This window comes from Trachurus trachurus (assembly GCF_905171665.1).
Source record: "Trachurus trachurus genome assembly, chromosome: 20".
In the NCBI taxonomy this organism is placed as follows: domain Eukaryota; kingdom Metazoa; phylum Chordata; class Actinopteri; order Carangiformes; family Carangidae; genus Trachurus; species Trachurus trachurus.
Genome location: NC_139911.1, coordinates 11,544,461 through 11,569,775, shown reverse-complemented (window position 1 = coordinate 11,569,775; position 25,315 = coordinate 11,544,461). Strand labels below are relative to the sequence as shown.

Below are 25,315 nucleotides of genomic sequence, written 5' to 3'. Positions count from 1 at the left end.
TAACTTGAGACACACTAGCCACCAAGAGGAGAACGCAGGCCTATTAATAGGCTTCCTGCTCGTAAAAAGAGATGTGGCAGATCAGGTTTTTTGGGGGGGAGTTTGATATGCATGTAATACAATATTAGTTCAATTGTGATGCACCGTCAGAGGCCCCCTCTATGGAAATCTGCATGAAATCACTGTCTGGGCGAAGTCGTAAATCACCTATGGCGTTGTTTATTATTGCAGTACAGTTTTATGGAGGGCGGGCGCTTTGCTGGGACGTCCCGGAGAGGAATGCCCAACAGAGGACCTGTAAGGTAATGGCCCCTTTATTTCCAAGAGGTGGGGAGGGGGAGGGGGGGTTGATGGGAGTTCAGTGAAGATCAGGCCTCCTGAGAATAACATGGGAACGGTAAAGCTTGATTAAAGCACAGGGACACCTCTGGCATGTTCACTAAACAGCCACCTGAAGCCCAGCACATAAAGAAATGATAGAAATCAAGATTCTGGCAGAAGATCGCCACTCAGAGACATGACAAAGCCAAACAGACACAATCTAGCTCTTATTTTTATTCCCCCGTCTGTTTTGTACGCGAGGCCAGAGCGGCTGGCCAACATGCCACAACACCCACTTTTTCTTTGACAAAATGTCTGGTCTGGTTGTGTCTGACTTTTCCCCTGCCAGGTCTCTCCGAGCATCGGGAAAACTTATCAAAGAGAACAGACCTTTATTCTGTTGCTGCGCGGGGAGAGCAGCTCTCCTCTCAGACGCTACTCAGTCTTTCAGCTGTTTGGAAGAGGAAGAAGCACATTCGCGGGTCATTGTTGCCGGTGCATACCGGTGGTAGCAGGCCGACTTTCCCTGTCCAACCTGGCAGACGCACATACCCTGGTCATCACTCCCACTCCATATGAAAGCATAATTGATCTGGATATTAAAAGGCCCTAAATAAAATTCCATGCATGCTAAATTCTCCCAACGTGGTTTTGGAGGCCGGACACTTTCTTCCCTGTCCAGTGTAGTGTTACATGCTGGACCGTCTCAGCTGTGACCACCTAATAAAATCAGCCTCATAAATATTTTTTGTGTTATTTAAACAAACCTAGCGCTCTATGAGTTGGAGTGGTTTGATATATGTAAATTATGCATGGAGGCTCCTGCAGATGTACACTATAAGGCCCTGGGCTGTTACAAATGTTGGGCTGAACACTGGCCTGACTTCAGGAGCCTCAAGAATTTGTGACGCATGTTGAGGCGATGAAGGAAATCAAGCAGTGTCTCATGGGAAATATGAAAAATATCTAATTGGTAGAAACCTAAATCTACAAATATATATTTAAAAAAAAAAGCTATTCCATTACCTGTTCCAAACAAAAGTCGACAGATTATGCTTGCAATTCAAATGTAAGAATAAAAGTATTTCACAGCAGCTATTATGTGGATTTAAAGGATGTAATTAGCGAGTGGGTGTTGTTTGGTCTTCACTCGCACCAGCTCCAGTTTCTATTTGCTTCCTGGTAGGATTAGTGACTGGGGCCTGTGACATCACCGTCGGCCTGTGGACATTGGTGGCAAATAGTAATATCATTCCAGACATATCAATACACAATGCAATGTATATAAAAAAAAAAACAAGACCTTAAAAAACGTTGTTGTGTTAAACTGTCTTCTTTTTCGCTGTAGTTCTGAATTAAAGAACCAGAGAGCAACATGTAACAGTTCACAAATCAGTTTTATTAATTTAAACACAATCAAATAATAATGTCAAAAACATCTGTACACATATTTTGCAGACACAACAATCTTTTGCATTTCACAATGAGGCCCATGTAGTGTAAAGTATTTCCAGTTTGCATTTATGATTGCAACATAATAAAAAAAAGCGTGCTGTATGAATCTATAAAACATTTCCTCTATTTACCTACCATTACCTTGATCTAGCAGCAATATGTAGATACCCCAGAGCGCGGGGGGGAGAAGTTGTTTTGAGTAGATGGGAGGGGTGGGGGGTGGGGTTAGAGGGGGATGTTCGGGGAGAGAGGGATCCGAATTGAAATGTAAAAAAGGCCAGCAGTGATCATGTGCAAAGGAGGGAAAAATTAGAAACACAACGATTCGGTTTCTGTTTAAGAAATTCACAGTCGATAGCACATGTCCTGTATGTTCACAAACCCCTCGAAGTTAGTGGCTTTTCTCTAAATGTTAATTATGGTTTCCCCATCCACAGATGTAGAAGCACCATGGAGAGGGCTTCGTGTATTTCAGCTACATCAAAGAGGGACACAGAATGTACTTTCAAAGTTGAAATAAAAACACTACATCATACAAAATTACGCTCGCTGTACAAGAGTTGTTATAGCGCTTGTATAAAAGATAATAAAACCTATTCAAGCCTGCTTTTGTTTTTAAATATCAGATTTATTCAAATTTGTTGTTAAAATGGCTCTAAGGAGGCAGGAGACCGCCGTACGCCAAAACCCTTACCAGAATTAAGTTTGCTTCCAAATATATGGGGTCAGTGCTGCAAGCTGGTGAAATGCCGTAAGGACACAAGTTGTGAGCTACCTTTCTGAATAACTAAAATAATTAAATAAAACAAATACCTCTTTCCCTTTGAAATGAGTCTAAAAAGGACTTGCAATAGAGGAGACCTGTTATGCTATATAAAGAGTGATTGAAGTTTCCTGTAAGGACGAGAAACATCACAGAATCAGATGAAAGGTCATTGACACTTGACATCCATGCTTTTGGTCTTGACAAAACGATTTATCACAAAATCCCATTATCTACATATTTGTTTACTGAACAAAACTTGAACACATCAACACTTTTAGGCGTCGCACAAGCTTTTGCGCGATGGGATGCCTTTTTTTTTTCTTTCTTTTTTTTACTTCAATGAAAAAGCATTGCCGCCTTTCAAGAGCACGTACCTAAATGAATATAGGAAGGAATAGTCCAGTGATTACAAACTTACACACACAAAAAAGATTTCCTCTGTACACGATTGTCTCAGCATTGTAAATAAAGTTTTTTGTAATTTTCTTAAATTATTAGAAAACCCCCTTTTTTTTTGTTTCTTCCATAAACGTCTTCCTCTCGCTGTGGTTGGAAATCAATAGTACTTTGTAAAAGGCACGAGTCTTTTGTCGTCGAGGTACCTTCTCAGTGGCGCGGCGCCACTCACAAAGTCTCCGTTCATAAATAAGAAGCACAGGACTCCCAGGCCGGCGGTTATCACAGGAGCAGTCGCTTTTGTCTGTCTGTCCCACGACGGAGGGGAGAATAAAAAGTAGGTAGACAGATAAGGGACAGAAAGAGACGGGAGGTGAAGAGCGGAGGAGGGGAAGAGCTAGAGGGACGGAGATATGTCACCACCAGTAGTCGTGGGGCCTGTGGTTTACTGTAGCTGAGTTCTGTGGCGAGGCAGCGGGGCCATCAGTAGCTCTGCTCTCCTCACAGGTGTGAACCCTGACAGAGTCCCGGCACAAACAGGGGGCCGTAAAACACTTTGACAGCTTCAGAAAGCGGCCAATTCACAGTAACCAGGGCAAGCAGCTGCAGCGCCGTAAATTCACCTCTGTCCTTCGCCTCCAGCAAAGAAAAAAAAAAAAAAAAAAAAAGTTTAGGGTTAAGACGAAGTGTGACCGTATGTCAGCACATTAACCGTGTGCTCAGCCTTCTTTTTTCCATTCTCCTCTTCTTTTCTTCCTGTGAAGTGGAAGACAGACGCCAGGCAGCGCAGGGGGGCTTTTTTTTCTGAGCTGTGGAGTCTGCGGCAAGCGTGGGACAGGGCTGGAGGGCGAAGGTGAAAGGTTTGCAGGGTGTGCTGAGGTGGAGCAGGGTGTATGATGGTGGTGTAGTGCTACAAGTACTCCAGGTCCAGAGCGTGGTGGAGAGCCATGAGGTCTGAATGGCTGGAGATCCTCCAGAAGGGCATGTTGTGCTGTGGGACAGAGAAAACAACAGATCACATTATGAACATTTATTAAAAACAACAAGTCTACATATTTTAGGACTGATGTGAACTGAAATGACAGAAAATTGCAAAACATGAATTAATCTGTCATTCATCATAGAGAAATGAAGAACTCTCAGTGTCCAGCTTCATAAATGTGTGAATTTATCACTTTTCTTTTAAATTTATTAACTTAGGACAAAGATTTTCTGATTTATGGGAACTGTTGCGTATATTTTTCACAGTCTTCTGACATTTTAACATCATATGATAAAAACAGTCTATTTTCTGCCTTTCAGAATACTTGTGAGAGGCCGTAGGAAGCTGCAGGAAACTACAGCTAATACATTCAGTGAATAAAGCGAGGCTGGTTCGTTCACCAGGAAAAGCAATCATATCAATAACGCACCCCGACTGCTCCTCTTGCTCCCTTGTGCATACGTCTATGTGGCCAAATAGTACATCTGCACCTCTAACTAATTTCTCTGTGTAGTTTTATACCATCAAACTAATCCAGTGGCTGTCTTCAGCCTCACAGAAGTCAACTCCCCACAGTCTCTTTTAAACGTACCTCCTGCCTGTTAGTGTGTGTTTAGGACAGTGCAAATTAGCTGTTGTTTCCAAGCAGAGGACGGGGGAGAAACCTGAGTCGCAGAGAATGAAAGGAGCTTGTCAGGTAGAGTCCTCAGCCCCTCAGTGTGTGGAGCCCATTACCCTCCCCTTATCAAAGGTATGGCCTCTCCCAGGCATATGTTCCGCTTAGGAGAGCCTGCACTGACCCTTAAAAAGCTCTTTGCTTTTTGTTTTGTAAATTGTCTTTGCTTTTAAGTTTAAAAGCTGGAGATGTTATCTCTCCCTCCTGTCCCAGGCGACGGAGAATAACTGAAGGCAAGAATTGTTTCAGGGATTTTTTTAGGTGGAGGAATGAGGGCCGGGGAGAACTGTGAGACATTTTGCTTTTGTAGTTCCACACAGTGTCACGTCTGATATGCGCCTCCTGACGGGTGAAATTGTTGTGTTATTTCACGTCCTCTCTGATGTTGACACAGAAACCTTTTACCGCATGGCGTGTCGTGGGACTCGCACCACTCAGACTGGAGGGGGGAAAAAAAAACGCCTTATCCTTCCATCAATGTCACACTCCAACAACTCAGGACTGAGTAAAAATATTTGCATCTTTTTCCACAATCATCCCTCAAGACCATATTCCCAGGGCGTGTTTCGCTTTTCATAATACAGAGCTATTGCTTTACACACTTATCCAGGGTAAAGGTTGCTACCTCTTCCTAATCACGGCCTAATCACTCTTCATCTGTCCGCACGCTTCTATTCGTTGTTTACTGAGAAACAGGTGAAAAAAGGAACTGGAGGCTTTTCAAAGGGAAACTCCATGTCTTCACCGTGACACCGTGGCTCACCGTAGCTGTCAGTGAAATATGCTCCTGTGCCGCTGATTAATTTGTTAATGAATATGTTTGCTGTGTGTGGCTTGCACGTGGCATTTGGTTTACATCCAAACTTGGCAGAAATGCTGAATACACAACTCTCGGGGAGCAAGAGCCAACAGGTAACATGAAAAGGGGCGAGTCAGATTCATCTGAGCAGATACCGTCATGTTTCCTGAGAGAGTGCGGGAGATGTCAGCTTTTCAGCCTTTCTTGATCCGTTTCGTGCCAACAGGCTTGTCACTGCAGTAAATATTCTAATTTCATCAACAATGATTTAAGTCTCCTTTATGAGCGCTCCATTTACGATGCGCCTTCATCATGCCTGAAAGGGCCTGTCTAGCGTTACACATACAGCATTCACGCTGCTCAGGGCAGCGAGCAGGAATATATAATTATGCCATCTCTCCCCTCCCCTGCTCTGTAAACCTGAGATGGCGGAGGAAGAGCGCTGATTACACACCACAGACTTTCTCTCTTGCACTTGGATGCACTATAAGAGGATAAACACATAAAAGTAAAAGGGAGAGCTGGCGCGCTGATTCCTTTCTGTGGAAAAGTATGGCAGGTATGTTTGGTGCTCTCATGATGAACTCTCCACCTTACTGATAGCAGTAATCACAAGTTCAAATGTTATTTTCTGTATTCTCTCAGTTTGCTTTTTCTATTATTCAAAGGCTTCTTACCTTTTTTGAGCCTTGCTCCTCTTCCACACCATCTCCAACAACAATGTAAACAACTTTCCTCCCGAACCTTTGAATTACTCTCTCAAAGCAGCTCTCCTTCCCTGCAGAAGCAGTAGACAGAAGGATGTTAGTGGGGCGTTGCATGGATGCAAACAGATACACAGTGACACGCACACATTGGCAGACTGAAAACCATCAAAGTTGATTCAGAGGCACCGGGTGACAAGAGCCCCCCCTTTAAAAACACCACACGTACAAAATAGGGCCAAGTGTAAACACTCTGGCCTCAGCCAGGAGATGTGATAAGATCGGGCTTCAGATAAAAACAATCTGAAAAGCATTAACTCACTCCTCCTCCTCAAACAAAAGGGGCAAATGGACTTAAATCAGCTAAAGCAGAAGGCTACAGGATCTGGTTAGGAGGGCCAGCGCGCTTAATGCTCCAAGGAACATAGAGCTGCACTCTGCTCCAACTCTGCGCTGATGGGCCTGAAAATGGCGCGGGAGTGAAGCTTGATGTTTATTTTGCATTTGAAACAGTGAAGAAGGGGAAGGGACCGGAGGAAAAGGGGGGTAGAAATGGGAGGAGGAGGAGGAGGAGGGGGAGGGGGGTCCTGTTGCTGTGGAATGACATAAATGTGCAGAAGTGGTTTCATATGCAGAGACTGAGCAGGAGAGGCCTGGGGAGGCCCAGCACAGGCCCAGCTCCAGAAAAATAATCCCAGGCTGATTAGGCTGATTCCTCCATAGAAGAACATCAACCCTCTCCGGTGACTGAATCTCCCACCCCGTCCACGCCTCAGCCCTGTCACTTAAGTAGCATGTGTGTCTTGAACGTTTACACTCACATTGCTGCAATAATAATCGCTCGCGTCCTCCAAAGTGATAGATCGATGATAGAGGAGAAACATTACAAAATACAAAAGGAGGAACTCATATTATACACTTAAGGACATTTACCTATTTTGGTTGCACTATAAATATTCTCGATAGGAAAGACTATTCCCAAGCCGTAGAGCAACACCTTCGCCAGGGCAGGGATGAGCTGTGTGGTGGTCACCAGGATATTCACACAGTTTGACCTGCATTGGAGAATCAGAGGAGGGGAGAGAGAAAAGGGGATGACATCATTTTAAAATCATTCCAAAATGAAAAAGAATGGGCTGAAAATGAATGAAAAATAATGTATTAGTTGTTTAAAACAATATAGCTCACGTAGTTTTCAAAATAAGAGAACAAAATCATGTTCAAAAGACGTATGAGAAAGAGTATGGAGTTGACTTATTTACACCACATGCAAGTTTATATATGTGCGGTGTGGGACTGGGTACAATTTTCCTCGCTGGAGTCCTACCTTGAGTGGATTAATGTTAGTGCTTTCAGTGCCAGTGTTAACCAGGAGTCCGTCAAGGCTTCAATTTCTGCTCGCAATTGCAACCAGGCTTCCCTTTTGGCTGGGCCCAGCAGACCTGAAACGTAGGGTAACATTGTTTGGGTTGGACCAGCCCTCTGAATACCACTGAAATTTTCAAAATTTACCCTGACCAAGTGGTGTGGCATGTGTGCTTTTAGAGAACACACACGTGAACACACACGCAGACAACTCACACACACACACACGAGCGCCCACGCAATGAGGGCACGTACTGTACATACATCTGCAAACTCATTTCTACTCAGACTGGTACAGAACAGTGCGGCTTGTTGGGGGATTACCTCCGACGTTATTTTTGTAGGTGGTGTAGATTTCTTTTACTCGTCTGTAGCGGAAGGCCAGTTTTCTCATCCAGTCCACGCCTCCCCGCACGCCTGTGGCCAGACAAAGGTTGGCACTGGTCGCTGCTGCATGGAAACCGTCGGCGCTGAAGTTATACGTACTGGGATTAAAACAAAGAATGAATCCGTTAGTCCATGTTGCTTCGACATTGATTTGGCATATGATATGATGCATTTCTTGATGAACCAAGTGCTGCGACGCTGTACCTTAGATCTTGCCCGTTGTCATCAGAGGACACGTCATCGATATGGACCTGGTCACATTCCTGCAACACACAAAACATGCACTTTGAGTGATGTATGATTATATACCAATAAAGGAACATAATTCAGAGACGGTTGTTTTTTGGGGGGATAGGACACTTCCCACGAGTTCCAGGTCATTTTTCACCAGAAACATATATATTTATTCAGGAATTTGTGCTCTGGCTGGACACCTAAACTTTAATCCCCCTTTGCCTTGACTTTCTCTTTCTATCCTTTTGAATCAGCTCTGCACATTTTTCTTTCCCTGTACTCTCACCACCTCTGTCCAAACAAAAAAAAATGAACCTCATCATCATCATCAGTCTGAATGGGCTGCTACCACTAGAGGGGTCTAAAGATATGCACACCCACAGACATAACCAATTAAGTCCCAATCCAGCAACTCTAAACACTCCCCAGGTTGGCATTTGAGCAGCTACGTCTGAGAGCAGATATAAATGTATATATATACATACAGTAGAAAGATGTGTGCAGGGTAGCTCAATATATAAAGAGACTTGGCACTAATGGTCTGTGCAAGTGTGTGTATATGTCCGTGTATCTCCACACATGTGTGAGCACTCCTCTTCCCCTTTGGGGGTGCCTGGCTCCTCTTGGAAAGGTAGAGGGATTCTGCAGCTCTGCTCTGATTCCACCGGTACGCAGTAACACAATCCAGACTTTCTGGTAAATGTAACCTACTAGAAAAATTGAACCTGATGCTAACCGCCAATGAAATTATGACCTCTGATTGCTGCTGCGCCACACACCAACACAGCCCCGGGGCCAGTCAGCCAGCCAGCCGGCAAAAGAGCGCAGGAGAAAACACACTAAAAATCTGTTATTAGTTTTCCATTTATAGGAACTTTCTTGTGCCTCCCCCTTTCTCCTCTTCTCTCCGCCCCCCCCTTCAGCCAGCTTGCAGTGAGAGGGAGTCCTGCCCTGGCATTCTGATCAACACTTTTCACATAGGGCAGAGCAGAGAGATTAGCTGAGATGCTTTCTGCTAAAAACTTGGGATGGCTACCAACAAGAGGTTGAGCAATAGGTTGTTAAGAGCAAAGGGCTGAATTTTCACTGAGTGTGACATCAACCTTTCAATTTGTTTCAGTCAGCTCTAATACAGTGTGAATAACAGAAAAACTATTTGATATCTCTATGAAATAGGTTAAAGACCTTCTCTGGAAAGCTACAGGTTTGAAATCGGTTGTTGCATTGCCAAAAGGTTAGTCTCCCCTGTTTAAAGTTATGTGAGAAATAATAATTGAAACTTGAGAGACAGAATTCCTCCAGTCTCGAGTATGAAAAATCCCTCCTGATTTTGTAAGCTTTTTAATTAAGTTTCATCCGGCTGTTAAGACACCCAAACACAGAAAAGGACTTCCTTGTTTTAAGTCAATCTAACTGAGGCCAAATGCTGACGTTATTGCATTCCTCTCTAATGCTAGAGCAGGGTAAGGGTAAGGGCTTTGGACCGTAAACCTTTTTTATTTTACTGGTTCCCCTCTGAACAAATTTTTCATCTCCCTGGATTTGTGGGGAGAGGGAGGGGAGAGCGATGTGAGGAGAAACTCAAACCAGCTGTTCTTTAACAGAATTAAAATCTTGACCCCCAACCCCAGCTCTAATGCAGCCATTCTCTCGCCAAGCCTCTCCCAGCAAGCCCCGAGATCCAAAGAGGAAAAGACTTTGACCCTGTGACCCCTCTCCCCTCCTCTCTGGGGCTCCGGCACCCCGATAAGGCGGTGGGAGGGTAAGAGAGGTGGATATGGAGGAGAGCAGCGGGTAAACGCCGGGGGAGATAGTCCAAAGTGACCTCACATGGAGCGAGCTCAGAGCCCTGCGTTCCAGAAGATGGACTGCCAATTGGAGATGGGGTGCAGGCGGGGGCTCTCAGCTCAGTTGGCCTAATCTGTTTCCAGACACTCACCAGCAGATCTTTAATAGTTGAAGAAAGCAGCAATTTGTCCCAGCTTGATGATCCGCTGCCAAGAAACTGGTGGATAATTTATGTTCACAAATTATCCCAAAACGTTCCTCAGAACTGAACTAAAGCCAGAAGTATTGATGTGCCTAATTCCTTAAGTAGTGGAGGCATGTCTGTTTGTTTAGGAAAACAAAAACAGCACCCTGGGTTAAGCACCACATAAAGCCTCCTTTCAAAGACCTCCCATTCTGGTGCAAGTGACTGGAATGCTTCTATTATCCAGTAATTACCTGCTGATGAATCAGACACAATCAGCCCACTGCACAAGCTCCTGACACCTCTTTCACGTTGGTACTGGACCATTCAGTCCCACTCATTCGGTAGATCATTGCCAAATTGCATGCTGTCTCCTGGTTCCTTGTTGGATGACAATAGTTCCTCCATGTTTATTCTCCGTATGTAATGTGTTTCTTTCACAGTCTGACAGCCAGCATGGATCAAAACAGATATCTGAGAACAATATTACTCAGCATGTTCATTATGGGCCTACTTTGTGTGCCAGAGTCCAAACTTCAGCACGACTTGATATACATAAATATGTCTCAGTAATTAGGCCTAACTGTAGCCATTATAGCTGCCGCCTGATTATGAATGATTTTTCATAGACTTTTCCAAATCCTTAAAGCTAATAAACACATCAAACCCCAACAACTGTAAAGTGTTAAAAAATCAAGAGGCCAATTTAAACAGCAGTTTGGGGTTTAAAGTTTGAATGCCTGTACCCTTTTCATTTAGCTATTTTTTTGCATGTTTATATTATTTTTTTTATATAATTCTGTAGATATTACAGTGCATGATTAACAGCTGAACAGTCCTTGAGACCTCCAGATAGAAGTTGTGTGTGTGCACATGCACTGTGAATAAAAAGGGTGGAGTGGGGGGGGGGCACGCTGGAAAAATGTGCAGACTCCAACAATTACTGTTCCCAGCTGGGGCTGGCATAAACCTCTGCACTGGCTCCCTGGGAGGACCGGGAAAGCTAATAGAGGAGGTGGCTGTGGGTAATGTCGTACAGTAACCCTTACACATACTCATTAGGAGCCACTTCTGAAGGTCTCGTAAACACCACAGAGCCATGGATGGTGCAGGTTCAAGTCAGTTAAGTACAGTCGTATAGTCAAAGTGGTATGGAAAGAAACACTATGGGGAGGTGAATTTTACTAACTGATGGACTCGCTGAAAGTCTCCATGGCAACATTACATTATTAGATGGATGGATTATGAAATGATACAGAATATGCATACAGGATGCAGATAACATAATTTTGTTTTGTGCTGCTTGTGATAAAATAGCCACTTTAGAAGAATGCAGGACTTGCTAAAAAATAAAGACTTCATAAACACTTCAACTTACTGCCACTGACTCAATGAAGGCCTTAGAAGAAAAATACGGCTGCTGTTATTTTGTTGGTGCAACAACAATAGAATGACAGGCCTCAAAGATGGTGGCTCATTGAAGGGCAGTCTGAGAATTTCTTAGAACCTTTTGAACATCTCTTTTTCATTGAATCCCCCCATTCTCCCCTCACCAAGCAAACAGTGGTCTCTCTAAAACCTACAATCACTGCTAACTCACACCAGATGTTCCTACTGTACTCAGGAGTGAAGACCCTCCACCAGAAGCCATCGCAATCACTTCTTATGCAAAATCTCAGTCTTTCTGTTAAATTCATCAGCAAGAGTCCTTTTTTTTATTTGATCTGAATTCGTTTTACTACCAAACGGTCTGTAATTATAAAGAAAAGAAAAAAATATTTAAAACTTTACATTTAAGAGAGGAGATTTCCTTCTCAGGATGAGTGCAACTCTACATCAGTCACTCTCTTTTCCTTCTCCTGTCTCGCCACTAGTCTGCTGACAACTTCTCACTGGGGAGGAAGTTATCAGAGCCCTCTTTGTTCCCTTGGTATCTGTCATTAAGCAATCAGCAATGACGGCCTGAGTCTTCCTGTAGCCCTGGAAAGAGCTCAGAGTGGTGACTGTAACAGTCAGAGACAAGCAGAAGAAAGAAACTCGGCAACCCATGTTACCAAAACACAGGAAGGACTGAGCTATCTGAACTAACCTTTACACCCATTTTTCCCATAGAGGTGCAGGTCAGTGCCACAGACAGCTGCCCCCTGCCCCCCCCCCTCTCCATCTTCGCTCTCAGGTGAGCTGTTGGGGTGGGGGTGGGTGGTCAAAACCACAGTGTGAGCGATAACAGCCGTCATCACAGCATTCTTTGTGACCCTACAGGCTAATGCCATGTGAAAAAGGCTCATCCATGGTTCGCAGGTTCTCAATGCTACCACTCCACTGGCAGAGGCTGTCATCCCACCCCCCGTGGTCTGTGACCCCCAGCAACTTCCTTCTCTGTTCCCACCACAGGCACCCCTGTCTAGGGGGAAAGGAGGAGGGTGCAGAAGGGGAGGGGTGGTGGGGGTGGGGGGGCTGTGATTACCTGGGGGTCAAACACAGGATGTGGGTAACAAAGGAAGAGTTCTTCAAACCTACTTCATTCCAATCCACAATCTGTGCTTGAACAGTCATGGAATTCAAACAGCAGCGCCAAACAAAGCACAGGTATAGAGAAGTCTCTGCTGGTTTTTACAAAAATTCACACAACCCAGAGAGGAGAACCAGAGGGAGCATAAGTTTCCTTTGCTCCGGCACAGACTTGAATTTTAAGAAAATGTTCTTTAAAGTGCTGCTGTAATGACTGGAAAAGCTGGAAAAGCTGGAAAAGAAGGAAAAACACCCCACAGGTAGGCAAGAGAAAAGTATAAATTAGTTATGTGTGATGGATGAGCTGCTTCTCATTATTTCCTGTTTTTGGCATTGCAAGTCCAAACCACACCTCAAAGGAGAGCAACATTAAATGCAATATCAAATCTCAGCCATTTCAGCATTTTCCCTCTGCAACAAACGTATCCATAGAGAAACAGTTTATTCCTGCCAAGTTGACTGTTGTTTGGACAAATCTGTGCAAGTTTCTGTTCTCTTCTCCCCCAGACCACACTGGGCAGGTGCTGTCTCTCCCTATTTAATTCAGGACAAGAAATCTATTCTTGAATCATCATCATTTGTCACCAGACAGTAATGTTATATTTTCCATGCACCCGCAACCCCTATTGGTGCATGGGTAGAAGGTGGGGGTGAGGTGGAGCTCTGCGGAGCAAAGATTGACAAAGTGGCTTTGAAACCTCCACTTTCTCTCTGTAGTCTTTCCAAAACACATCAGTGGCCCCGCCTTGAGACTTGATGGAGTTCTGTCGAGGCGCATGACAGAACTGCTGCATCAGTAGCCAGGCAAATGATGAAATACCCACATCAGTGTGCACAGGCCATCTGACAAAATATACCATGTATGAAAATGACCTAGTTTACTGTTGCTATTTGGTTTTAGCAGCATATTTTTATATCTGGAACGTTTAAAAAAGGAATATGAACTCCTAATCCCTGCTTTGCATAGCTTTTCATTTGATGAGTGACTGCTCTGTCATGTTACTCTGATATATTTCAAAAACAAAGACAGATGTCAGAGCTACGGTGTTAATTAATAATCAATCAACTTAACGACCCAATGTCATGACTCGGTGAAAAACACAGTTGAGGTTATGTTTCTTCTTATTGGGAATAAAATCACACATACAGAAAAGAAATTACATAAATCTTCTATCAAGGAAAACACCATAAAGCTACCAATCATATGGAACGGCGAGTACAGGATCTGACTCTCTACTGTGGGACATAAAACCTACAGAACAGTTCCATACTAAGAGGCTCTGGAGGGCCATTTCAGCCACTAGGAAAAGGTAACCGTGCATTTCACAGCATCTCTCATTAACAGGCAGCCCCTGGGTGAGAGTGACAGAGGAGGTTTTAAACCTGTGAGTGCAGGGTGGGAGCTATAAAAGGCAGTCAGCTCACAGTGTCACAGGGTTGCTCCGCAGGTATGTGTGTGAGAGTTTGTGAGCACTTTCACGAGTGTCGATACATTATGTAGTATGTGTTTGCCTGCATGTGTGTATATTAAGATTCTGCAGCGCAACATGCTTACAGTGCATGTGCACAAGTGTGAGAGAGTGTGTGCGCACACAGCATGGAAGCATCAGTGGACTAATTTAAAATGTTGCCACCTTTAGAGACCTCTCCCCCTCTCTCTCCCTGTGAGTGGTTTGCCCCCATGCCCTTTATCCTCCAGACAGGGAGGGTTGTTTTCTCACTCAGGGAGGGGGAAACGGCAGCCCCCGTACCCCACTGCGAGGGGAACACAGGGGGCTCGGCCGAAGAGAGAGAGGCCTCTGGTTCCCACATACTGCTCGGTGTTAGCGTTTGGGCTGCAGCAGCGCACCTACAGTAAACTCACACCCTGAGTCACAGCAGAGCTGTCAGTCTTCCCTGTGAGGTCAGGCTCAGTGGGCTTCATTACACACATCACTTTACACCATCAATTAACTCCACATTCAACCCCACATCACAGCCTGAGCATAAAGATGGCATCCAATGAAGTAAACTGACTATAATTCATAAATAAGATACAAGAACAACAAATCATTTGGTAGTTTACTCATAAAAAGTGTATCTTGAAATAAAATGTTGTGTGTGATTAAATCTGAAAATAAAATAAAGTCTACAATAAAATACTAACATTACTTACCAATGCAGTGCTGTTGTTAATTAGCACATTATAAAAATGATTGATTTTGTATCAGGTTTTGCATAAGATGAACTGATTATGTGTTTATCTCTGTAGCTATTGGAATACAACTTCTACAAGGAAAATTAATACAATGGAGATCACATCAATAGGGATCATGTTGCCTTGAATTACTTTCCTAATACTTCCTTCAGTGAGAGCATTTTTGATGATAAAAACAGATTGTGCTGTTCATACAATACTACCCCCATCCTTTAAAGGGCTGAGCAGCAAATGGTTTGTGTGGGACAATCGATAGAAAGATTGTGTGTGTGTGTGTGTGTGTGTGGGTTGAGAAGGGGAATCTTTTGGTGAGGTGCAGTATTTCTAGGACCCTCTATCTAACAGTGAATGAAAAAAGAGAGCGCTGATCCAGAAAAAGGTTAGAGGAGAAAGAGGGAGAGAGAGACGTAAGGGTGAAACTGATCCCTGTTGACCCCTTCGGCATGCCCTCTTTCTTTTTATGACTTTCCTCTGAATCGTCACTCACCAGCTCTATCAACACGGCCCAGCCTCCATTCACACACACTCTCTCTCTCTCACACACACACACACACATACACACACATTGAGCGCACATATTACAAAAGTTTAGAGCGTTTTCTGTGGCTTCAGCAGGCTGGGAACTATATTGTGCTTAATTGTGATGTTTATAGGGCTGTAAACAACCCTCATGAATTCAAAAATCTTTAAAAGTGATTCATGAATATTTAAAACTAACATTAAATGCAAGCAAAATAATAGTTAACTGTGCATATTTCGAAGAGTTAAGGAAGCCGAGTCCATGTTTAATGTTCCCAGGCAGAGGCTGGCAGGACAACAGTGTTAAGACTTAGATGGGACCACTCACACACACCGTTAGGCCACTAACTCTGCACCTGTGTTTCTGTACAGCCTCTGGGGTCTCCCTTTATGGCTTAGACTAAATTAGATGGACCATATGCATTTCTGCACATGCTTAAATACATAACTGCTGCTGGCTGCGGTATTTATAGCTGGACTCTATTTAGCTCTATCTGAGATGGAGGACTGTAAATCAGCAGAGAGGAAACACAACATGGTTAGATATTGCTGAGACCTGGCACTTAACACTCAGAGTGGCCCAACTCAGTTTAAGAGGAGAGGTCTATATGCCTTCAAGAGAATGTCACTCCTCCTCTGGTATGATTGTTAATGACAATCATTTCAGCGTCTGCTGCTGAGAGGTCTTTACATTGCCCGGTTTAAAAAGCACACAGCAGACCACAGATAGCGACTTCAGTCAGAGTGGAAAAAAGTCTGAAGCTTTTAAGTGTCATAACAAAATCTAATAATTTGGTAACTGAGATAGAGCAGAAGAAATAGATTCGCTGCATTTTTAAATAATTTTATAAGCAGTTTGAGCTGCCAATTCATCTGTGAGCAGTTTCATCACACATGAAAAGAAATCAAAACACAGGACAGATGTTGAGCAAAACCACATTTAAGCGTTGTCACAAACTTCCATTTTTTCAAATGATTGGGGCACATCTATTAAATAAAGTGCAGCTAGAATGGATTCTACATGGCCAGGGCATAAGGAAATATTTAACCAGCCAATTGCAGCCAATTAACTTTGATCATGATGACTGCATTTGGAATCTCAGTCACTCGTCTGTCTGGGGGAGTATGAACATTTTCTTTCTCTGTGTCTCTCTCTCTCCCCCGTTTTTTCCTCCTTCTTGGGTTTGCTTCGTGTAACAAAGCCGAACATGGTGGTGGTGAGTAATGAGACTTGGCAGACTGGCCACAGATCTCTTCACACTTAAGTATCAAACAAAACATTTCCTCTACTGTGAGGTCAACATAAAGCAGGACACTGAGGGAAAATGCTGGGTCAGTCGGATCAGATTCAGCGGGAGAAAGACACACAGAGGAAGAGGCAGGGAAAAAATCCAAGGAATAAAAAGTCAGTAAATTCGTACAAGGAGAATTGGACAGAGCAAGTGCTGAGGGAAGTAACACAAAGATGAATTACTTTGTTTATTGCTTAAAAGAGATGAGCACAGATAGTTAGTTGGATCTGACAACTGGATCTGGTAGTGGGTAAATTTCACGTCTGTGTTTACTGCATGTATGAACAAATGTGTCTCACACTTTTCTGTACATACAGTCTGAGCCTATAGGCATCTCTAACCCTCTGGTCTTACTTCACTGCTCCCCAGAGTGAGGCAAACACTCAGACACCCCACCACATCCGCGCACACACACACACACCTCCCTGCCCCTGATCCCTCTATTCCTGTGCCCCAGGGGCAGATTTTACACTAGCCGTACATGAATCAGGGGGGTAAAGAGGCGTGGGAGGGAGACGGCGGGGGATTTCATGCTGGGACGGAAGGGTCTGTGGTGTAGGTGGACAGCGACACCAAGCACACAGCATGACACACAGACAGACAGAGTGGCCACAGAAACACTAGAGCCTGACAAATTGCGCTAGCTGCTATGGGAGTGGGAGTGGGAGAGGGGTGGGGGTGGGGGGAAGGGCCGGTGACCCAGGAACGACAGAGACCGACAGCACATGTAAAATTCATGGTATCCCTTGGGCTCCGAGGTAATACTTCACCACTGTGGGACTGATAACTGAAAAACGGGCTCCACGCTATGAAACAGTTGTTTCTGATTTTACTAAAATCTTAATGGTCTCCTCTTAGGCTCCTGTTAGAATATATAACTCATCTGACCACTAAAACCATCACAAACATCACAATGTGAAGAAGTGGAGAGTAAGAGCACACAAAAAGACCCACCTCTAAGTCGTTAAAGAATAGGTGTGTGTCGGCCAAGTTGAAGATCATTTCTTCCATCCTCAGGCCTAATGATACAGATGTCGGTGGGTCCTGAAAAATAGAAGAGGAAAATTAAATTTAAAGAAAAAATCTACTAATTTACAAGCAGTTAATGTAATTTAGTAAATAATGCTGTTCCCTGAAAGCTACTCAATTAACACAGACTCCCTTTAAATTCTTCAGCAGGCTGTTCCCTTAAAAAAAGACATTAGTGGGACTTGAAAGTTACAGCCTTTGTTTATGACCCTTCGAAAGGGACCAAAATAGTCATCAGAAAAGCCACAGACTTGAATGAAAGCAGTAAAACGCATGTCTCCTCTGAGGAGGGGTGGTCGATTCAGACGAGTTGGGGTCACAGCCTCATCGTAAATGGTCCATTCTCCACATACTTGTCCTGATGCATCATCTGATTGCTCTCAAGGTGATAAAACAATTTCCCGCCAAAGGGTCTTGAGACCACACAGTCACATCAGTGTGTTTATTAATATTCAAAATAATTCAAATGTAAGATAAATAATGAACGTTTCCTGCATTGTGCTTCACTGTAATTTTTCCTTAAATCGTGATCTCTGTCAGTAACGTGACACGAGCGGTAATGGTGATATCGTTGCACTGTCTGAAAGATAATACCTAGAGAGGAGTGAACTGCACTGTAAATACTTAATGAGCCTGTGACAATGTGTGCGATTTTTTCCCTTTAAAAAGATAATGAATAAGCAAAAAGCCTTTGGTGCATTTTCACATAAATATTTATAAAGGTGCAAGCTTTGTGTAATGATTTTACACATTAACAAAATTGTTTAACCACATTTACTTAATTTACTTCAGCTTTAGAAAAAAAAATCACTTGCCCTCCCTATTCTTACGTTCTTGTTTGGGGGCATAACATTTTTTTTGTTTTTTTTTGCACAAATTAAATGAATTCAATTTTATCTTTAATCTCTAATCAGCAAATTGTCCTCGGCAAAGCATAGAGAGAGACAATAGCAGGCTGCAGAGGAGGATTTTCTGCAGCTGCGTGAGACTACATTATGGACAGGCCAGGGAGGACCAGAGCAGGGATTACAGAGTTAAACCACCTGAAGACACACCTGAGCTTTCTGCTGATTAGCTGTCACATCCCACAATGCTTATGTTTTCACTAAAATGACAGAGGACAAACCACACAAGTAGAGCTCAATCCCCCACTTCTAGAGGCTTTCTCCTTCCTCTTAACCTCCCAGTTTGAATCTTTCAGTCAGAATTCATCAAAAATAATTACCCCCCCGCTTCCCCCACCCCAACGTCCGCAGGCTCCCAGGTCCCTCCTCCTCCTAAACTGTAGCGCTCATGGGTGATTTAGCATTACAGGCAGCTTTGGTGGGAAAAGGCGTTCTTCTCCGTCGCAAGTGAATCCTTTCCAATTAAATCTAAACAATCAGTCAGTGAGGGAGTTAAGAATACAAGCAGGCCAGAAGGCCAAAGTGCTGCTGCTGTCATTGCTCCAGCACCACCTGTCCTGAGATGTCAGTGCCATCCACAGGGGCGCCAAGTAACCCCCTCCACCACCCCCCCACCAACCAATAACACCCCCCCACTCCCCATCCCCACCCACTTTAAGCTCTAGCTCTGGCCAGCCCAATAGCAGCACAGCTGGCCTCAGCCATCAGCTTTATGGGGGTGAGCTGCCTTGATGCCAATTAAAAGAGCTGATAAGAACAGCAGTGTGTTTATGTGTGTATGAGGGAGAGAAAAAACTCAGAGTCAGAGAGGGTGGGAGGTCACAGTAAGAGAGAGAAAGTGTGGATGTGTGCTCTCTCAGATACTCATCTATTTATAGTAAGCTCAAAGCAGCTTAGAAGGAAAACTGTTTTGTAACTTTTCTGTTTATGCCGCTAAGATAGGGATGGCATGAATGACAGACAGAAAGGAGGAGAAAGGGAGGAGATGGGTGTTGTGGTAGATGTGGGGGAGGTCGGTCTCTACAGGTAGGTAGTTTACAGATTTGCATTTCTGATAAGCTTTGAGGCAGCGTGCTCTGTGGTTTCTGTGAGTAAGCATGTCTGCCTCTTATAATATGATTTTATTGTGATACTGTCAGCAGCTTTGAGCATGAGGTGGAAAAAAAAGGTAAAAAAAAAAAAAAGAAATGGAGAGAAATGGGCAGCCGCAGAGAAAAACAGGGAACAAAAGAGAAAACAGTGAGACAGACTCTAGCGGCTGTCACATCCTATAGCTGAGCTCTGATGGAATGGGCCCTTATGGAGTCAGGAGTGTTTCCTGTTTCAGAGGAGCACACTGGAGACCCTGTGTATGCATGTGTGTGTGTTCGTGTGTGTGTGTGTGTGTGGTTGAAGAGTCCCTCATCACCGAGCCACAGCTCCCTAAGCCTTAGCTCTCTCTTTACCCAGCATGCAGGGCTGAGAATAAAGTAAATAAACAGTGGAGGGTCGTGGGGCTGCCCTCTTTCACCCCAAAAACAAAACACTGCCCCCATCAAACACCCCCTCATTCCAGAACAAAGGCACCGAGCATGGGCCGCAGACACTAAGCTGTCTGACATATGAGGAGCAATATGTCATTTTCGACTTCAAAACCCAGACACCTCCATAGCCAAAACAACTGGTGATTAGAAATTGTGTATTCAAGCAAAGTAAAACAAAAGGTTGATTCATTTCTCATTGTGAAAATCCTGACTGCTATAAATTAATGTTATGATTATAATGTCATTTTATTTATCTAACCTCTATCTAAATGGGAAAAACAGAGAGGAAGATGCTATATAGAACCTGTGACCCCCCAAAGAAACCATGAGAATAGGATTCTGCTGTGTTTCCCGAATTGTTTGTTTTCAAAGTTTAAATTTAGAGACGCAATTTACATGGAACAACAAATAGCAAAGCCTTGAGAAGCAAACTCTTCATCTTACGAGCATACACGGCAAAATAGGATAGAAAATGACCTTTCCGTATAATTATATACATGTATATATATATAGTGAGTTTGACTGAATTGCAATTGGTGGACTCTCTCTCTCCTGCCACGGTCTCCAGGGAGATCCCTGCCTGAAAGGGATGGATTGAGAAACACTTAATTAAACTAACAATGTGGCATTTTCTGAAGGAGAAAGGAACACTTAAGATGTGTCAATAGACATCCAGAGTGCAACTGTTGTGAGCCCCTACAGCCGAGCCCCAACCAGCCACGCATAGCTCCAACAGCTGCAAAGAGCAGTCAAATACTTGCCAAGCCTTATTGGACCTATTAAAAAAAGAAATAATTATCTGTACACCGAGTTCTGCTCGGTGTTCTCACTATGGACTTAAAGCAGAGTGAAATCCATCCTCCAGTCAATGGCCATTTCCCCTCCTCTGATCCGTTTTCCCCTCTTTGATATTTATGTGTTTTACTGATAAAATACACCGCTACTGCTACAGTCTGATGTCACTCACCCGTCCATATCTGTTGGCATAAGAACCCGTAAGCAAGGAATGGAAAACGATGATTGTTTCATCCAGGTCCCAGATGAAAACTCGCTGGAGAGATATGAGGGCAGAGGGGGGAAGAAAGAAACAAAGAAAAACAGAGAGAAAAGAGGCAAAATCAATGGTGCACTCTGTAGGACTGCAAGGTGATCCTCCTGGTCAATAGGCCAGGAGCGTGTATTTGTGTGCCACAGGGACCAAGATCCATTTGCTTGGGTTGGTCACCGCAACACTCCTCCCCTCACCCCACCGCACGCTATCCCAGCCCTTGCCCTTTACATTAGAGTAATCAATAGTGACAAACTAATTAACTAGATATGTTAACATGGCATGATGTCAGAGCTATAATGGGTGCTATTAACCTCGTTCAAATTCATATCATATTAATGAAGAGCTCCCTGAATTACCAGTAGTTTATTTTGACATATGGTCGCTATCAGAGTGTTTTATGGCTCATGGTGTAGTAGTACAATTGTTAGTCACAGCTAGTGTCCAGCCTTTGGTGACTAGAATGTATATATTATTCACTCCACATGCCCTGTTACTTATTCATGCCGTCTACACAAGAGCTTTATATAAGATATGTGTTTAGTGATGTCATATATTCCACAACGCATTAATAATACATTTATGGTTAAGGAATCAAATCTTTAAGTATTAATGCCCATCAAGTGTTAAAGTTGGCGTGGCAGCCATACAGTAAGTGGATTAGTGTCCATGTGCCTCAGACAGGGCGAGGCTGTCTGTCGCCAAGGTAGCGGGCTCACCCTACCTCAAGGTCGGAGTCGGGCGGCGGTGATGGGTTGTTGTTCCTTCTTCCCCGGCCACGTGACTTTCCATCCGAGGCCCGGCGCAATCGATCTGATTCTGAATCTTTAATGGGGGTTGATGGACTGTGGATGGTACTGTACTCTGCTGAAAGGAAGGAAAGAAGGAAGGAGGAGAGTATAAAAAAAAGTGTATCGAAGATGAGCTACTATTTGCTTGTAGCTAAAATGTTTTGAGTGGTAATTTGTCTTGATGCTGCGCAGACAGCTTCCTGTGACATTATTTAGGAACGAAGCAGGCCCACAGGTAACAACTGTCATAAATCAGCTGCAGAACACACACTAGAAGCGATTGTGCTCCATGCTGATTTAATAAACAAGCGGTAATAGAGTACACATCAGCTAGAAAAAAGCAAAGATGTAATTCATTTAAATTAGATGAGCGTGGAGGAAATTATGTTCAAAGTCTGATGTATTTGGCGTTGATTGATGACAATTTCAAATGAAATCATAAACATTTGACTAACTTGTAAAGATAAAATCAGTGTTTGATTGCCAGATTATCTGCATATGTTTTCAGTATTAACTTTTTTCCTGCTTGATGAAATCATTTCCTTCTGCATCGGAGTTGGGGGGGTGGAAAGGATTTTTGGTGTTTAGCTAATACTCTTTTATCAAAAACAACTTCAAGTCTGTGAGAGGGAAGAAGTTCAGCGACCCACTGGTTTCAAGAAGAAGAGACACGGCTCTTACAAAGATCAAACTCTGAATATTCAAGTTTCACAGGGAGACCCAGCTGCCTGTGGTTTATGTCCTACCTGCAGAGTTGTCTGTGAGGGCCTGGCTGGTGATGGCAGCTGGTGGCTCCTGGAGGGTGTAGGTGGTGGTGGTGGAGGGCGTGCTGGGGCTTGTGTTGTTGCTTGTCATGTAGGGTGAAGTGTAGGGTGAGCTGTTGTAATACTGAGCATACTGGCCCTGGCCAAAGGCTGGATAATTGGGGTAGTCCTGTGGAGAAAGACAGACAGCGGAGGGTTAATGGGGGAAAAAATTTAGGTTACATTTGGGTAAAGTCAAGAGGAGAATAGTGAGAGATTAAGCAAAAGTGAGAGGACATATTTTGATCAAAAATGTGGAGGCAAAAGGTAGCAGAGTTGTGGAGGAGAAGTAGGGGGTTTGGCAGAGTAACGTGAGATTTGCCCTGCACCAGTGTTGCTACTTTACAGCGCAGATTCCAAAACATAAATGCAAACACATGTCTGTTCTGTCCTACATCTGGACAAAGATCTGTCTTGTTTTTTTTTCTTCTTCCTTTCCTCTGTGGCATAATACATATGTGTTGGAGGAGGTACAGTAGATAATCCTGCGTACAAAGCTTTTGACATCCTGAGTGATTTATGTTTGAATGTGTCACGGATGAAATGTTACATATTGAGTGTGCATGTTTCATAAAGATTTCCAGGCTGGGAAGAAGTCTGCAATTTAAACTTATATAAACTGATAGCTATGTACTGATACCAGATCAGAGGGACAGAAATAAGAGGAAGGAAGCGCACAGCTACCTGTTGTGTGCTGTTGAAGCCAGTCGAATTTGTCAGGGAGTTGTTTCCTGGATACAATCCTGAAGTTGTTGTAAAAGTACCACCTTTAAAGGACAAAAGAATACAAGTTTGAGTCATAAAACATATTATATGAAATAAAAAAACCCACAACCAAATCTGTTGTCTGGCAAATAAATGCAGTGACAGAAATGAGACAGCACATTGTTAGGGGAAAAAAGACTTTTGTGAAACAACTATTTGAGGTTGTGAACAGAGGGAGGCCTGAGGGAGCTCCCAACAGCAACCTTATCTTTGTCCTCTTCCTTTCTTATCAGTGATTGGATCAGGCCCGATGAATGATGGGAGGGGAGGGTAAAGAAGGGTGAGGGATGGATAGAACCTGCTTCCAAAGCCATCCAACCCACAATGTGAAGAACACAGTAGACTGTTGTGTGTGAGCAACCAAAGGGTGGCGTTGGGAAAGGGGGGGAATGGGAATGGTGGGTGGCTTGGGGGCGTGGGGGGACGCACATGGGCAGCGGAGAGCGACATAGATGCACACGGAAGCAGGGATGAGGTCAGAGTGAGTTACACTGGGAGTAGGCTGCTGCTGACATCCAGCCTCAATGAATATGTATGTTCTTCTTTTCACTTGCTAAAAGGACGGTCCACCGGGAAAATTAAATCATTCACAGGGGTTGATAGCATCTAATAGCTTAATAATATACATGTCATGAATCATGGAGGAGAGGAGCAGCAGAAGCCCCCGAGGGCCATGACTCCTCTGTTCAGTGGCCGTCCACCTGTACTGTCATGTCAGGCCAGAGAACAGCAGCAGGGGACCACAGACTGGCAGAAAGAGAGCAGGCGGACAGGGAAACAATGAGAGAGTTTTATCTATTTAAACTACAACTATTTTGCTTAATCTTGAGATCACAATCGTCATGCCAATTCAATTCTCTCCGAGGATAAAGCAGTTTTACTATGCAAAAACATTTTTAGTATGATGTTTTAATGTCATGTATAATACTCTTTTAGTACAAATAAAAGCTGTTTCAAATGTGCAGATATTTAAATTGAAAATCTCCTGCCTGCAGCCACAGCCATGTTTATAAAAAGGAGAACAGTTCATGACAAAGTGCTCTGAGCAAAAGCCTGTGATTGATCAAAAAAGTTAAGTAGGAAGTGTTTGATCTGTTGCACCGGCACTCTAAATCAAAGTATAAATATTTCATCCACTTAAATTCACATGTAACCACATATACATGTAACACACTTTCTCTACCTATAGCAGCAACAGGTGGTTGAGTTTTACAGATTTCATTACAAGAAATGTATTTTAAAAACATCTGTGTTATAGCGATTCTAACGACCCCTGGGCTTTATTACTCGTCTCCGTTCATACAAAGACATAACGCCACAGCTTCTTCACTTCTCACCAGTGATCCACCCCATAGCCAAAAAAAAATACCCTGTTGCTTCAGTGAAAACAAAGGGGGAGATAAATTTACTGTTCCTAAATGGGGGCGTAATTACACCTTTGTTCCCAGAGACAAACAGAGTGAGTTCCTTTCATCCTCTGGTCATTGGCCCCATCAGGAGGGCCCTCCCACACCGTGACAAACGTGAAGCAGCTTTCATTACAGGGGGAAGGATCAGGGAAATGAGGGGAGGGCATGAAGGGTACCGTATGGAAGAAAGCATGAAAAAGTAAGACGTAGTGCTGTGTTTAGCCTTGTCAGTTTGCAAAGTACCCAGCAATGTGGCTAAAAAAGAGAAACAAATACCTCCCAAGCTCCAGAGATTACCAGGATCCCCTAATTGTTTGTGCAGTTTCTCACTCTCTGCTTCCAGCAATTACACACACAGCAGATTTTTAACATGTTTCCAACCTGGCTGCAGAACTGTTCCCTCTCTTTGTTGTTTTGTTTGATATTTCATGGCCTGCAGGGGGAATTTTTAAACTTTTGTGTTCTC

The 25,315-nt window shown here is 43.6% G+C and overlaps 1 protein-coding gene across 6 annotated transcripts in view; it reads right to left on the bottom strand.

Moving 5' to 3' along the window:
• Nucleotides 1-1,964: 1,964 nt before the first annotated feature.
• Nucleotides 1,965-25,315, bottom strand: part of eya1 (EYA transcriptional coactivator and phosphatase 1) — a 61,364-nt gene continuing 38,013 nt past the window's right edge. For all 6 annotated transcript variants that reach the window (XM_083995958.1, XM_083995959.1, XM_083995957.1 and 3 more), the window contains 11 exons: nt 23,360-23,442; nt 22,619-22,805; nt 21,806-21,948; nt 21,001-21,084; nt 17,531-17,620; nt 8,056-8,114; nt 7,789-7,949; nt 7,427-7,541; nt 7,033-7,154; nt 6,073-6,173; nt 1,965-3,929 (listed from right to left, as the gene is read on the bottom strand). In XM_083995958.1, coding sequence (XP_083852084.1) covers nt 3,849-3,929; nt 6,073-6,173; nt 7,033-7,154; nt 7,427-7,541; nt 7,789-7,949; nt 8,056-8,114; nt 17,531-17,620; nt 21,001-21,084; nt 21,806-21,948; nt 22,619-22,805; nt 23,360-23,442 — 1,226 coding nt within the window. In that variant the 3' untranslated portion in view covers nt 1,965-3,848. The remainder of the gene's footprint in view (nt 3,930-6,072; nt 6,174-7,032; nt 7,155-7,426; nt 7,542-7,788; nt 7,950-8,055; nt 8,115-17,530; nt 17,621-21,000; nt 21,085-21,805; nt 21,949-22,618; nt 22,806-23,359; nt 23,443-25,315) is intronic.